This window comes from Mustela lutreola, chromosome 8 (assembly GCF_030435805.1).
Source record: "Mustela lutreola isolate mMusLut2 chromosome 8, mMusLut2.pri, whole genome shotgun sequence".
NCBI classification, from domain to species: domain Eukaryota; kingdom Metazoa; phylum Chordata; class Mammalia; order Carnivora; family Mustelidae; genus Mustela; species Mustela lutreola.
In genome coordinates, this window is record NC_081297.1 from 114,973,067 (window position 1) to 114,990,046 (window position 16,980).

General features: G+C 35.1%; 1 protein-coding gene across 5 annotated transcripts in view; it reads left to right on the plus strand.

Moving 5' to 3' along the window:
- METTL25 (methyltransferase like 25) overlaps window positions 1–16,980 on the plus strand; it is a 146,632-nt gene that overhangs the window by 59,872 nt on the left and 69,780 nt on the right. For all 5 annotated transcript variants that reach the window (XR_009356866.1, XR_009356864.1, XR_009356865.1 and 2 more), the window contains exons 6-8: window positions 6,633–6,727; window positions 10,553–10,582; window positions 15,452–15,525. Coding sequence is in view for 2 of the 5 variants with exons in the window: in XM_059186450.1 (XP_059042433.1) it covers window positions 6,633–6,727; window positions 10,553–10,582; window positions 15,452–15,525 (199 nt within the window). In the remaining 3 variants the exon portion in view is untranslated. The remainder of the gene's footprint in view (window positions 1–6,632; window positions 6,728–10,552; window positions 10,583–15,451; window positions 15,526–16,980) is intronic.

Here is a 16,980-nt window from a genome sequence, read left to right on the forward strand (position 1 = left end):
TAGATTCCTGGCCCATAGACCTTAATCAACTATGACTGTGAATTTTTGAAAAAATGAATGAAAGAAGTGATAAATGATGAATGTCTAAACCAAATACTGCTATGACTAGAAGAGAGAATAAGTTTTCATAACTAAAGGATGAAGGAAAGCTTTCTAAAAGAGGAGATGTTTGGTCTTCGTTGAGAAAGATGAATTAGTAGGGAAGGACATTTTGAGAACTTTGTAGAAAGGAGGCACAGAGGCAGAAACTATGTGGCTTGTTCTGAATAAAACAAGTCCATGTGGGTATATAACTGAGAGTGAGTTGAGAATGAGAGTGTTGGAAACAGAAAATATCACTGAAAAACAAATTAGGACCAGACTGTGAGAGCCATGAATGCTAATGTGGTGTGACAGAATATTATTCAGTGGGAGACAAAATATATTTCATTTTGTTCCATAAAAATATCTCTTGTGTATTGGTTTAATGCAAAGGAATTTCATACACTCATCTACATTTCTGAAAGGTAGTAGTTTTTGGCATTATAGAGCATAGATTGACATGGAGCTAGATCAGGGACAGGGAGACTAGTTAAGATATAGTTCTAAAAGTTCAGATCAAGACTACATTGGAAAAGAACAGTAGGAGAAGAATAAACAATAAATAACCTAAGTAGGTAAATTAAATGAGCCAGGAGAAAGCTTGCTAAAAGATGAAAGTTCAGCAAAGACTTGAAAGAGGTAATTGAGTTACCAAGTGAATAGCTAAGGGGGTTGGGGGGCGGGACTCATTCCACACAAGAGGAACAAGTTGGCATATTTTTTTTCAAAGACTGTATTTATTTGACAGACAGAGAGCACAAGCAGGGGGAGTGGCAGGCAGAGGGAGAGGGAGAAGCAGGCTTCCTGCTGAGAATGGAGCAGGACTCAATGGGGAGCTGCACTTGGTGCTCCATCCCAGGATCCCAGGATCATGACCTGAGCGAAAGGCAGATGCTAAACCTACCTAGCCAACCAGGTGCCCTCAACCTGGCATATTTGAGGAATAGCAAGAAGCCAGAGTGGAGTTCAAGAAGAATAGTAGGAGAGGAGCTCAGAGAGGCAATAGCTCTGGGTGGAGAATAGTGATCGTGTAGAGCTGCATAGGATATCATAAGTCTTATTCTAAGTGAAATGGGAATCAGGAAGTTAACAGTAAGCAGATGGGTGGTACACATCAGTTAGAATAATTTGAAATGAGTTTATTCACAAAGAGGCTATTTACAAAGATGTGGGTGTAGGAGAATCGTAGGATATAGTGTAAAAATCTAAGACTTACCAAAGAAAATTCCAAAGCTCTGAGATACATATTTTGCTATTTTAGAGAATTGAAAATTTTACAAGAGAGTGAAACAGAACAAGGTGTGAAATGATGCCAGAGATGTAGTCAAAAGCAGATCACGTTAAGGAACAATGTCTTAATCTTTCTTTTTCAAGTTTTTATTTAAATTCCAGGGGCACCTGGGTGGCTCAGTGGGTTAAAGCCTCTGCCTTCAGCTCAGGTCATGATCCCAGGGTCCTGGGATGGAGCCCCACATCGGGCTTTCTGCTCAGCGGGGAGCCTGCTTCCCCCCCTTCTCTGCCTGCCTCTCTGCCTACTTGTGATCTCTGTCTGTCCAATAAATAAATAAATAAATTTTTAAAATTCCATTTAGTTATGATTGGAATCTAATATTAGTTTCAGGTGTACAATACAGTGCTAGAAGACTTCCTTACAACACCTAGTGCTCATCCTAACAAGTGCCCTTCTTAATCCCTATCACCTATTTAACCCATCCACCTCCATTCTGGTAACCATCAGTTTGTTCTCTGTATTAAGAGTCTATTTCTTGGTTTTCAGTCTGAAAGGAGAAGAAGAACCTGTTAAATCGGGTAGTGAACTGATGAGGTTTATATTCTAAAAGATCGGGCGCCTGGGTGGCTCAGTGGGCTAAGCCGCTGCCTTCGGCTCGGGTCATGATCTCAGGGTTCTGGGATCAAGTCCCGCATGGGGCTTTCTGCTCAGCAGGGGGGCCTGCTTCCCTTCCTCTCTCTCTGCTTGCCTCTCTGCCTACTTGTGATCTCTCTCTGTCAAATAAATAAATAAAATCTTTAAAAAATGTAAAAATAAATATATTCTAAAAGATCACTTTGCCTTATTGAAACTGAAATAAAAAGGAGCAAGAGTGTGTGTTGATAATTAGTCAAGAGGCTTTCATAGCAGTTTCATAGCACAGTAGTTTGGGATGGTGGAAATAGAGAATATGAATGGATTTGAGGAATATTTAGGGGAAAAATAAATATTTAGGGGAATTTCTTTTTTTCTTTTTTTTTTTTTTTATTTAGGGGAATTTCTAAAATAAGCTATATATGAGGAAGTGTCTGAGAAGATTTCTGAATTTTTTGACTCAAGTAAATGAATAAATGTTGTTGCCAGTCATGAAAATAGGAAACTTTAGGATGTCTGGTTTTGTGTCATTCAGTTATTTAGATTTTGGACATGTTGATCATCAGGTGCCCATGAAATATCTATTTGGAGATGGTAGTTTGGGTATTCATGATGCAGAATTAGATCTTAGAGAAGAGGTTGAAGGTATAATTTAGGAATTGGAGTAGCTTGAATGGTGTCTCCCAAAAGTCACATCAACTCAGAACTTCAGAATGTGACCTTGTTAGAAATAGGGTATTTATAGATGTGATTAGTTAGGATAAGGTCATACTGGAATAGGGTGGGCCTTAAATCCAGTGGTGAATGTCCTTATAAAAAGAGGTGAGAGTGCAGAGAGACACAGAGGGAATGGTACAGCTACAAGCCAAGGAATGCCAAGGATTGCCAACAACCATCAGAGGCCAGGAAGGGGCAAGGAAAGGATTCTTCCCTAGATCTACTTCAAAGAGAGCACGGCCCAGCCCATACCTTGATTTCAGATTTCTAGCCTCCAGAACTGTAAGAGAATACCTTTCTGTTGCTTTAAGCTACCAAGTATATAGTAATTTGTTATAGCAGCCTTAGGAAATTACTAAAGGAATATTCAGTGTATATTGAGATATAGGTAAGATTGCCTAGGGAAAGCATACAGATAAAGCAGGGGTTACACACTGGCTCTCACGTGGGTGCCCCCCGACTCATTTTGGGCAAGTTTGACTGTTGTATTATGCCCAAATTATGCTTTAAATAGCAGTAAGACTGACCAAATGAGATATTTAGTTACTATACAAATTGATTAGTACTTATTTTATTCTATCTAGCTGCTTCATACATTTATATACCAACTGAAATCATTTGAGTTTTTATTGGTCTTCAAAAAAGCATAAAGGGGATATAGGAATAATCCTTATGAACATTAAGTAGACACAAAATAACAAACTATCAGGGGATATGAAGAGCATTAGACACAAGTAAGAGAGCATGCATGGTATCATGGAACCAGAGGGAGAGAATATTATAAAAGGAGTATCAGAACCTCCTGAAAATCCACAGTAAGAAAAATACCCATTAGGTTTTGTCTCATAGGTGCTAGTGGTGAGGGAAACAAGAACTATTGGAATGACATGGTTATATGTGTCTATTTTAAAAAGATAATGTTCTTCTTAATATAAAGGATATATATAAAGAATGGACAAGATAAAAGGAAAGAGAAATGGAGAATTAGTAAGTAGGTATTACATTTACCCAGTCATGAGCTAATGAAGATAGAAAAAGAAAAGCAGGTATAATTAAAAGGTTGTATATATAAGAACTTAGGGATTAAAGGAAAGAATAATAGAAGATGGTTCTTAAGTTAAAACTTGCTTAATTAAGATAATATTACTAACACAGGAAGGAAGAACTAGTAGGAAGAACTAGTAGAAGCTCTCCTTTTATGAGATTAATGGATTTCTAAAGCCAACAAAAAAGAAATTGGATAAAAGAAAAAAAATGAGTCTTCATCTATTCCAAAATTATCATTTAAAGATATCCTGAAATGATCCTAGGGAAAAGCAACTGGTAAGAGAGGTTAATGCTCAGTGTGACTAGATTTAAATGTATGAACAGAGTTAACTAAGGGATTGATACATAACAGTAGAAACCTTGAGCTCTGTGACTTTGATTCGGGACATAGAAGTGAGCCTCCTTCTTCACTGCAGTCACAATGAAGCTGCTGAAATGGATTCCAAAGATAATATTGAACCTGTACTTGAAAGGCTTTGTTTGACTTTGAGGATGTCCTGCCTTTCTAACAGTTGTTTGCACTTAATTTTTAAAAAGGAGCAGAGCTGTGAGGTCACCATGACCTCAACCACAGAGGAAACTGTGATGTAGATTCAGAAAACTTCAAGGAGATTCCACAACCACGAGGTGTCCCAAGGAAAGAGGCTTTGATGGGATTTTACATAACCCTGAACCAAGGCTGGCAATTGCTATAAACTGTAAAAGCCCTAGGATCTTAGGTGTTTTGGCTAAAGATTCAGGGAGCCATATATATTGAGTAACATTGTGCTTCTGCTATCACAGTTATGCAGGGTTGGAGAGGAAGCTCCCTTATATGCAATAAGTATCCTTCTGTAGGCCTTTATTGTAGTGGAAAAGATAGCTTTATGGGCCCTTAGGAACACCATAGCCATTCTTTACTCTCAATACCTTCATCAATACAAGTTAGTGAACATGCAATAAAAAAACCATCTTTTACTAGTCTCCGTTTTTCTAATGATAGCCCCATGTGCTCAGTCACCTCTGCTGTTGGCTTCCATATTTGTGTCATCTGAAATGAAGAGGGATACCAGAGGTCAAATGTATCCCTGCCTTCATCTTCCCTTTATTACTAGAAATCTGGGAATCCCAGAACTCAGTATTCCTCTGAATAATTCCCACCTATCATACCTCTGCAATACACTTACAGCTTTACCACTGTCTATGTACTGCCAAGACTAATCCCATCATACCTTTGATCTCTATTCCTGTCTATAAGAAACAAGGGAAAGGGAAAAGGGGAAATATAGCTTTTTTATTGGTTAGCACCTTTCCTAACTATTCTGAGTAAAATAACACAAACCCATCTCTCTAGCCCCTTATGCTTTATAGTAAGATCTAGATATTTCTCATTTTGGTTAGAAATGGTTAGAAATAGAAATTGGTTAGAAGAATAAAAAACCTTGTAGTAATTTCTTTTATTTAGTAGTAATCATGTCTCAGTCAAATTGTAAAGCCTTAAGTAAGACTCAAACTGCTATTTCAAGTCATTTTGGAAATAGAGGAAGTAGTCCAAGGTCCCCAGAACCTGGAAGGGCTTTAAGGCTCCAGAAGTCTTGTGCATGTGTAGTTGAAATTGTTTATATAGCTTGGTGGTTAAGAGCATGGCTTCTGGAGTCCCTCCGATTGCCTCTGTTTAAACCCTATCCCACCATGTGCTTGATTTTGCAACTTAGACCATTTACTTAACCAGCCTATGCTTAGTTTCCCTAGCTAAGCCATGAGAATAATAGTGTACCTACTTCATAGAGTTGCTGTAGTTAATACATTTGAAGTATTTACAGTATTACCTCACAATATTAAGTGCTGCATAAACATTAGCATTATTATTATTTATATTCCCAGGGAAAGGTCTGTATCTTCCAACTGATTATCAGTAAGGTCTGTTATAAATCTTAATATATGAATGAAAGAAACCACTTTCACAGGCATATGATCTGCATGAAATTTAAACTTTCACTATTTTAATAAAGAGTCATCCTTCATAGCAGCGAAATTTACTTCATGAATTCTACTTCAACATTATTTTCTTTTTGTTTAATTTTTATTTACTTTTTAATCAGTATTTTCTTTTGAAGTGTTTTTATGTTTTCAAAGTTTTAGTTCTATTTTTACTTTTTAACCTAAGTTCTCACAGTCTTGATAAATTTAAGCTCTTATTTTTTAGGCTTGAATTTAAAAAAGAAATTTGTTTTCCTTTTCAAAATCCCTGTGTAATTAGTAATGCTGCATTAAGGGTTTGAACATCAGCAGATTGCATTTGCAACTCTGTGAGTTAGGCAAAAGATATGTGTGATTAAGCAGTGAATGTTGATTTTTGTTGTTGTTAGTTAAACCATATATGCAACTGAGCCAAACTGCATCACAATTGAAAATATTACAGCCTGTTAATATAATGAAGAAAAAAGAGCTTATACAGCTGCTCTTTTCCTGGAACATGAATATAGTGGCTGAAAAAAAAATTGAGGTTTCATCATTATTAGGGATGAATTAATATTGTTCTATAATAAATTACCGCATGTCATTTAATAAATCACTTTTTTAGAAAGTCAGTTCAGCAGTAAATATCCAGTATCTCATTACTTATTTCCTGTAGTTACACTGAACATGAAGAGTACTTCCATTTTAAATTGCTTTTGCTAAATCTTAGAAAAATAATTTTGGCAATTTGGTTAGTATCAGACCTAAAGCTTAAACACAAAACAGCTGTTGTTGAAAATACCACTTTCATAACATTAATATGCTTTCAATTAACAGATTGGAATGAACTGTTAAACATTACTACCTCCTTGTTTAACTACTGTTTGACTCTCAATGACTGCTTTTCTTTCTCAATAGATTGTTTACTTTAACTGAAAGAGGAAGAATCTTATTTAAATAATCCATATTTTTCCCCCATCTGCAGAAAGTACCCAAGAAAAGTGGGGATTTCCAATGTGCCAGTATTTAAAGGAAGAGAGATGGTGCTGTGGTCGTAATGCCAGAATGTCAGCATGTTTGGTATGATTATGTTTTTTTCTGGACTAAGAGCTTTATCCAGATGTTGAGGAATTTATTATTGTTGGCTAATATCATGAATTAAATGCCAAGTTTTGCAGAGCATCATTATTAATACTTTTGTGCATTGCAAATTTTAAGAAAAAAATGACTTGCTCTTCCAACATTATCTACTACTTTACAACTGGTAACAGTTTATCATTATATGGTTTTACTTATAATTTTTATATATAATTACTTTAATTATCATAGATAATATACCAGCTACCAAGTATTAAATACAGAATTAGTTCAGTGCTTTATTCACAGTTCTGTGCTATGTTTGTGTGTGTTTGTAGTAGATCATTTGGTCCCTTAATTTTTTATAGAATGGGAAAAATATTAATAAGCTATCTGGAATATGAAACAACTATCTATTTAAATAAAACTTTTAAAGTGCCTAATTTGGCTAATGCCCTTAGACCTAGAACACTTTAGCATGTGGTATTCTCTGTTCATGGGCCTATATTAGTTTACAAAGGATAAAAGCAAGTTAAAAAGTGTAAGTTATTTTTTATCATGAGAAATTTAAAATATGGCTAGTTAATAATGTAGTGTCCAATCCCAAGATAAATTAATTTCTGTGGCCATTATTTTTATTCCAGTTACACAGCAATATAATAAATAGTACACTAGTGTTCTAGGTCATGGATCCTAGAATTATTTTAGAAATCTATTTATGCTCAAATAATAATTTTTGTAAGTCTTATTAAATTGCTTTTCTTAGAAATTGTATTGTTCTTTCATTGTGTTTGTTAGTGGTATTTGTTCCGGATCATGTATTTGTGACAGGTCATTCTTGGAATTACTTTGGTTCTAAGAATGCTGGCAACCAGAATTATACCCTTCAGGCAAGAAATTAAAATAGCCTCTCCTGGGACACATGGGTGGCTCAGTCAGTTAAGCATCTGCCTTTGGTTCAGGTCGCGATCCCAGGGTCCTAAGATCCAGTCCCACATCAGGCTCCTTGCTCAGTGGGGAGCCTGCTTCTCCCCCTGCTTGTGCTCTCTCTCACTGACAAGTGAGTGAATAAAATCTTTAAAAAAAAAAAAAAAAAAGGGCGCCTGGGTGGCTCAGTGGGTTAAGCCGCTGCCTTCGGCTCAGGTCATGATCTCAGGGTCCTGGGATCGAGTCCCGCATCAGGCTCTCTGCTCAGCGGGGAGCCTGCTTCCTCCTCTCTCTCTCTGCCTGCCTCTCTGCCTACTTGTGATTTCTCTCTGTCAAATAAATAAATAAAATCTTTAAAAAAAAAAAAAAAAAAAAAAAAAAACTAAGAAAAAAAATAAAATGAAATAGGCTTTCCTAGGGAATCTCACTAGCCTAAGAGAAAAGACCTAATGATATTGGCATCAGGGATTTTACAATAAAGCAGGACGTATGTCACCTTTATGATGAAGCCCACAATTAACAGTCCTCACTCAAAAGCATAATACCTCTAATCAGGTTTAGGATACCCCCATTTTAATTATCAGCAGAGAACCAAGAATCACTAGGTGTCTAAAGAAAATCTAACATGAAAGAACAGAGATCAGGTAAGCAGAAGGAAAGAAACTTGGAGGAAATGGAGATTAAATAAAATAAAGTAATGTAAAATAACTATTAATATCTCTTAGATAAAAGAATATACTGCATTCACAAAACAAAAATGGTTGCTATGAAAATAAACATTCAAAAAAACAAAATGAAACATTTTGAAAAATGAATTTCAGAATATAGAATGTATAGACCACACTGCACTTAATAAGCTTTCCTGACTAATGTCAGCTTCCTATGGAGTGCCCCTCTCCTTGGCTCCGTCCCAGTCCCTAGCTACCGTGGCCTCTTTTTTGGAGTCCAAGAAACAGGTTTTTTGGTGCATTTTTTTTATTGCCTTTTGTACCATACCTGACCTTTTCCACAAGTAATCAAAACCTCGGGGGTTAAAAAAGAGAGAAAGAGACCTTTCTGGTGACACTTTGAGATAAATTGTTAAGGCTGCTAACCAGAGATAAAATTTTAATTAGATTAGTATAATCCTGTCAGCATACTTTAACCCTGATAAAACTGCAAAATATTGTAGATTAGTATGATATGAACACTTGGTTTATTTTCTTCATTATCTTTATTTATTGGCCAAGAAAAATATTAATGTTTGCAAGAAACTTCTTATCACCTACCTGGTTATCTTTTATTATGTCATCATAATTTATGGTTTATATTTCTAAAATCCCTCATCAGCAACACATACTAAAAGTAGTCTTGTTATTGACTACTTTTAACTAGTTATACTTATCTAAAAGCAGATATTCTTACCAACACCAAGCAACTTATTAAAAATTCTTGTTTCTTTGTTCAATTCAGTCTTTTAGCAAAAGCTGTAACACAAAAATCTATCTGAAATGAGCACAAACAGTACCGTAAATGAAAATCAGTGTTTTCTTCAATAATAAATTTATTCTGGGCCTCTTGCTGTTTAATTTAATAAGAAAATTATATAGTGTCTTTCGCCTGTATTCATAAATCTGTGGCTCTAGATGTTCAGTGAAGGTATCCTTCAAATCAATGGAAAAATTGCCTTTTTTTTCTTTGAACACTTTCTGTGAAGCAACTTTTTATACAGGGAACTCATTTTCTCACTAAATCTTCATGGTGCGAGGGCAGGAGAAGTTAATCAGGGTTTAAAGAACAAGTTTTTGCCTCCTGCTCACTGCTAACTAGCTATACAACTTGTGGCGAGTACTTTACCTTGTCAGTGAGCTTGTACAGCTGCAAAAATTGTGCATACATAGGATAATCTGTAAATTAGTTTTAGAAGTATATGATTCAGCTCTATCTTTTAAGTATTACTTATGAGGAAGTAAAATCTGAAGCAAAAATGAGTATTTTAAAATTGAATAGGAAATATATGCAGATCTACTTTATTTTACTACTTTGTGTTTGAAATATTTTGATTAGAATTTTTAAAAGAAAGTTAAATATTAACATATCTTAATCTAATTCAGTTATAAAACTATGTAAGTGTGGAAATGTGTGTCTCTTAAAAAATGAAAGTTTTAGAAGCCTCTATTCCGTATTTAAATTATGGCAAGTCTTTCATATATCTCTTTCATATGTGTTGCATTATGAGTATTTATTGGAAATATTGAAACATTTTCTAAAAATGTTCTGGATCTTAAATATAAATATAAAACTATCTCTATATAAAATTATAAAAATATGTATTATTTGTTTTACTGGGCACTTGAACATATGCAAACTTGATTTGAATTTACAGACCAGGCAGATCCCAACTATACATACTTCGCTGAACTAAGTTTTCAACTACATTCTGTTCAATATAACCATATATAATAAAATACGAAACATGTTTATAAAATAATTAGGTGCAAATAAGTTTAAAATAATATGTAAACATATATATATACACACACACACATACATACATAATAATAGCTTTGGATTAAAAAATAGTAGTTTTGGATTTATTTGATTGTTTTAACTAAACTAAAAGTTATTTCATTTCTTTTCTGTTTTCTTATTTTTTCTAAAATTCAAGGAGTGTATATAGTTGAGGTGTGTTTGTGCTTGTGTACATGACACACACCTATTATAAATCAACCCTAAATTATACAAGTAAACCAGTTAACAATGTTAATGACATTAACATTTTTAAATGTATAAACTTACATGTTGTCATTTAATTAATCTTTTTAAGTGTCACTTTTATAAGCCCTTATATAATATGTTTATAAGTCTTATAAGGTAAGACTAAAAATATGAGCAGTCTCTGTCTTATTTTTTTCTCCAAAGGCATTGGAACGAGTTGCAGTTGGCCAAGGGGTAAGTAAGAATGCTTACTCTAATACAACAGATGGAGATGATAGTTTTCTTAAAGACTGTGTACATGACCTGCTGATGAACTTAAAGCCTGATGACTTTTAATAAATATCACCTCTTCTTTCACCTCTTCATATTCAAATGTATACATTTTCTATAAGTTTACTTGAAAAGAGAAGTGAACTTTCAGAAAAAGTAAATTGAACTTTTAAGAAACCTTCTACATTATATTCTTGTACTAATGTCTCATTTCTTCATAATATACTAAACAGTCTATAAATATTTCTAAAGACTGCTGTTGCTAACTATTAGGCTTTTATAGACTTAGTTCAAGAGGTATATATGGAATAGCATTCAGTTCATTATTTACCTATAGTCCAAAACACACATTTTGTTGTTGTTTAACTTTTTTTCCTTGATTAATCACTAGTTGAAATAGCCAAGTGGGCTTGTACATACAAAAGGAAGTTAAAAGTCTCCCCAGAATATCCATGTAATTGCCTTATCCTCTACATTATAATTCATGAAATGTACTAAGAATTTCTAAAAAATTTTTAAGAGTTCTTTTTAAACTTTTCACAAGAGTTTTCTTGTTAGACCTAAATTTTAGAAATCAGTATTTTACTTTTTTAAAAAAGATCATTAATGTAAATTTGAATTTTTTAAAATAATAATAATTTGAAAATGACAACAGCAACAAATACCATTTACTGAGTACTTACTAGGCACAATGCTAAGAACTTTAAAAAAATGTACTCAATACATATCTAAAAGTTGATAAAAACTTATTTTTAAAGGCATTAGAGCATATTTAAGTGTGTGGGCTTTAGTCTCAAACTCCTGGTATATTGCCTATCAACCTGGTGGTTCCTTAGGAATATAGAAGAGGAAAGAGCCTTTATCATAATAATGTTCCTGTGCATTTTTGTGATGTTTTTCAGTTTCCCAAGTGCTTACTCATGTTTACAGTCAATCTTATAAGTTGAGTATTATCCCAAACTTGCATGAGAACATGATATACAGCAGAAGTTTAATAGTGCATTCTAGCTCCCTTAATTAATTGCAGAGTCACTGACTTCTGGCTTAGTGCCCTTTCCACTAGACCTGTAAAATGCATGCCTAAGATAATATACTTTAAGGATGTGCTCTTTTTGCTCCCTCCCATTTAAGATGCATTAAAGTGTTAAGTTGATTTATCACTTGTGAAGGAAAGAAAGCAAACTCTGAGCCACATCCAGTTTATTCTTGAAATAGTCAGACACACAGTGCGGGGGAGATGTTGATTCCATTCCCGCTTACCCCACTCCATCTTTACCAGGGTGGATAGTCCTAGTTATTCTAGGAATGCACATTTGAAGATACTTCATAACTCTCTTCCCTTTTTCTTAGGAAATAGCTGTAAAGCTCTTATTTACTCAGGATAACTTGGGAATGATGATTTAGTCTATCCTGTTTGTATTTCTGTATGCATTTCTGTGTGATCTCTTATTTAAATGCATTTCTTGGGGTTTTGGAGTTTTGGGGTTTTTGGTTTTTTTTGGTTTTTTATTTGGTCATCTTCAACCAGTTTTAAATGACAGTATAAATATACATTTATATCTGAATTATCTTGATGCTGTTTATGTCATTTTTTCTCAAATTTTATGTAGGGAATGAAAAGCTTTAATATTTTTTAAAGATTTTATTTATTTATATGACAGAGAGAGAAAGGTCACAAGTAGGCAAAGAGGCAGGCAGAGAGAGGGGGAAGCAGGCTCCCTGCTGAGCAGAGAGCCCAATGCAGGGCTCCATCCCAGGACCCTGAGATCATGACCTGAGCGGAAGGCAGAGGCTTAAAGCACTGAGCCACCCAGGTGCCCTGGAAAGCTTTATTTTTAAGAGGGTTTTTGTTTTTAGAGAGAAAGAAAGAGTGGACGGAAGGGGAGGGGGGAGAAAGAATCCTTAAGCAGGTTCCCCAGTGAGCATGGAGCTGGACAAGGGGCTCAATCCCAGGACCCTGAGATCATGACCTGAGCCGAAGTCAAGAGTCACCCCTTAAAGACTGAGCCACCAAGGCACACCATATTTTTAAGAGGTTTTTTCCCCAAATGAAGTGCATAATAAAACTAATGATACCTCATCCCTGCTCAACTGTCCAAGAGGCAAAAGAGCATCATGGCTTGGTACAGGGACATCTGAGCTAGGCTTCTTCAGTTCAAATACCAGCTTGACTATTTTTAGACTTGCATATAATATTTACATAAAATTAAACTTCCTATTTATTAGATAGCTAACCATATAAAAATTAAGAACTTTGTAAGCCATTTATAATACTGATGCTAATATTTTACTTCATGTAATTTTGTATTTACCAGAATGCCTTAAATATCAATAGAATAATAGATGTTAATGTATGAAGGAGATTTCAGCATTTTTGTGAGAAAACTGAAGGGATTTGGGGAAAGTGAGGAACAGACAGATTTTTGGTACTACAAAAAAGAATTACTTAAGATGAAAAAATGCCAAATGAAAAGTATATCCAGAGATGGGAAATTTAGAATGAAATGTTTTGGAGCAGTCTTCCAGAAAAAAAGCTTTAGAAATTAGTTTGTCTTAAGTCAATGAGTGGTATTTAGAAAGAAATTTTATATAAGAAGTGTATCTTTTGAAGGATATAAATTTTATAGTGGGCACTCAAGTATGTGTGTATATCTGCTGTTAGGGTGTTATTTTAAGAGCTGAATTGGAGACTGTGGTATTTCTAACCCCATTTATGACTAGAATCACCCTCTCCCCACTATTCCCACCATCCATAAAGGATATACCATGTGTTCTTTCCAAGTGTCCTATCAAGATCCTGCAAGTCAGACATTGCCCAGTGACTTAAGAAGGCAGTGCCATTAGGTGACGAGCGGAGAAATAATAAGGTTAACTCTCAACTCCCAACTTGGGTTTTTTTGTAGTTTCAGCACTAGGGGCCCACAGTGTAGGAACTTGAGGTAAGGTGAGTGGAGAGGCAGTAGGGTTTCTGCCTGAGCACACAGGCAAGATTTTATTTTGTGCTTAACTCCATTGGAATGCAAGCAGATAAAAATAACAGTTTTGTGCACTGAAGGAGACTAGAACTTAAAAAAGGATAACTCAGAAAATATATACTGACCTCTGTCTTTAAAACTTTACGAGTCGGGGCAACTGGGTGGCTTAGTGAATTAAAGCCTCTGCCTTCGGCTCAGGTCATGATCTCAGGTCCTAGGATCGAGCCCCACATCGGGCTCTCTGCTCAGCAGGGAGCCTGCTTCCTCCTCTCTCTCTGCCTGCCTCTCTGCCTACTTGCGATCTCTGTCTGTCAAATAAATAAATAAAATCTTTAAAAAAAAAAAAAACTTTAGGAGTCACTGCACAGTATGGAGTTGTTTTTTTTTTTTTTTCACAGTATGGAGTTTTGACCTTATTAGTCTTATCAGAACCATTCAATATTGTTGACCTCCCTCTATTCTGGCTCATTTTTCTTTTCTTTTCTGTTTTCTTACCTTTTCTTTCTTTCTTTCTTTCTTTTTTTCATTAGTAACTTGGCATGGAACCAGAGTTCTTGCTGATCTTGATATTTCTTTTTTTTTTTTTTTAATTTTACTATGTTATGTTAGTCACCATACAGTATTTGATATTTTATATTGGATTTACTTATACTGTCAATATTAGGAGGTCTGTGGGGATGTGGTTGGAGTTTGGGTAACTTTTGTAGTTTTTTAGTTTGATTACCACTTCCATTTTTTCAGTGAAGTGTTTTATGTTATGTATAATACCTTTTTTTTTTAACCTCTGCTTCTTCAGAAATACCATCATTCACTGGAACCTTTCTCTTCCGCCATACTCTCTTCCCTTTGGAAAACCTTCACGGACACCTGATCCTAACCTTTCCAAAGAACAAAAAGTATGCCCTTTCAAACTCTAGAGTAGCCAGTGCTATGACCTTTCAGACCTCAGACATATTTTTAGACATGTCCTTAGTTAGAATAGTACCTTCTCTTTCAGGTGTGAATTCTAAGTGATACTATCTCTGTTCTATCACCATTAGGACAAATCCATGTTCTCTTCTCTTGTGCACTTATGCTCCCTGACTGCTCTCTTACAGGCTCCAGAAATGATTTGGTGATCCTGAAAGTTTATTTCCACATTTTATTTTTTTTAATTTTTTATTAATATATAATATATTATTTGCCCCAAGGGTACAGGTCTGTAAAGGCTTATACATTTCACAGCACTCACCATAGCATATACCCTCCACAATGTCCATAATTCCACCACCCTATCCCTATCCCCCTCACCCCCAGCAACCCTCAGTTTGTTTTGTGAGATTAAGAGCGTCTTATGGTTTGTCTCCCTCCCGATCCCATCTTGTTTCCTTTTTTCCTTCCCTACCCCCCAAAACCCTCTGCCCTGCCTCTCAAATTCCTCATATCAGAGAGATCATATGATAATTTTCTTTCTCTGACTGACTGATTTCACTGAGCATAATACCCTCTAGTTCCACCCATGTTGTTGCAAATTGGAAGATTTCATTTCTTTTGATGGTTGCATAGTATTCCATCGTATTTCCACATTTCAAATTGAACGGCACTCCATTTGAGCCATTAGCTCATTTTTCTTTAATTTTGCTTTTTCTTCCTCATTCACTGCCATTTCTCTTATAGTTTCTTCTATTTTCCTGCAGAATCACATCCTCAGTGAGTATTAGTCTCAGGGTTTTAATGTAACTTAGAAAAATTTTTAAAGTATCCTCTGTTTTGCAACAAAGTCAGGTTTCTAACATTCACTTATGGTCCTGATTCTCTAGTATTGATTCGATTTATGTTTTTTGTTTCTCGTGCTCATATGTATTTACATTTTTTTCAGCTGCCTACTGAATCTCTCTTCTTTCGAGCCGTCCTTCAGGATATTATTAAAGAATGCTATGGCATCACCAAATGGTATGAAAATTTTAATAAGAGTAACTGTGTTGTCTTGTAAGTGAAGTGACTTTTAGCCCAGGTGAATTTATTCAGGGTCTCTATTACTGGTAGAAGAAGCTTTGAATCTAAGCATAATGTCAGTAGTAATAAAGAAGTATGCAGCAACTGTATCTTAGGTTAATCATTATTAAAGTGGGGACTCTAATGATTCCTTTTTGTTCTGAAAAGTTGGTGTCATGATAAAGTAGTCTGTGTCTATTGTAATTTAGAATTTTAGAAGCACTGAAATGTTATATGTAAGTAATTCATTGTATAGACAAAGAGTCAGGGATGGGAGAATTTTTCCATAATACATTAGTTCAGTAACTGTTATACTCAAGCTTACATTTGCAATTCTGGCAAATTTCAACAATATGCTCTTGCTAATTACAATTTTAGGATTCTGATAACCATTTGGTTGCAATAGGATTACTCTTCAAGTTAAAATAGGACAATTTCGGGGCACCTGGGTGGCTCAGTTGTTAAGCATGTGCCTTTGGCTCAGGTCATGATCCCAGGGTCCTGGGATTGAGCCCCACATCGGGCTCCCTGCTCGGTGGGAAGCCTTCTTCTCCCTCTCCCTCTGCTGCTCCTCTTGCTTGTGTTCCCTCTCTCGCTGTGTCTCTCTCTGTCAAATAAATAAAATCTTTAAAAAGTAAAATAAAATAAAATAAAATAGGACAATTTTAAGGTTCTCGAAAACAAATTCGTACCTATTAACAGAGATAGAAACTACTTTTAGATTAGTTATTATTTCTCTGTAAGAGAGAAAATAACCTTTTTTTACTGATAGAAATTGTGACATATAAATACATACATACATTAGTTTAAACTATCATTTCTATGTAGATAACTCCCAGAACTGATTACAGACTCCATGTCCTTTCCCATGTTTACCAATCTTCAGAATTGTCTACAAGTGAATTTCTTATGCTTTCCTGCGAAGTAGTTCTTTCTCTGGAGTTCACCACAAGATACCAGCCTGCTTGAAAAAAGTCACATAATTTTGCAAATTTATGTCCACTCAAATATTGACTGTCTGCCTCTTTTGAGACCTCAAATCTCTTTATAATTTTTTTATTCTCCTAATGACAACTTAAAATTGTCTCCATTCTTTTGTGAATCTTTCTTCTCACTTGAAAATTGAACACCCTCCAGCCCTCCATGTTCCTGCCTTCTTTGACTACTCAGAAGATAGATAATATGTATTATAAGACTTCTTTCATTCCAGAGCCTGACTGACCTTTCAGTCACATTTGACCATTTGATAATTGGTTTTTTTCCAAACGCTTGTCCTCCTTCTCTTCCATTAAGTTGCATTCTGAGTTTCTTTTTCCTGCTGTGCACAGTCTTCTATTTAATGAAAGATTCTTCCTCTTACTTGTCTCCTATGTACAGCTAGACATTGTCTAATATATATATATTTATTATGTT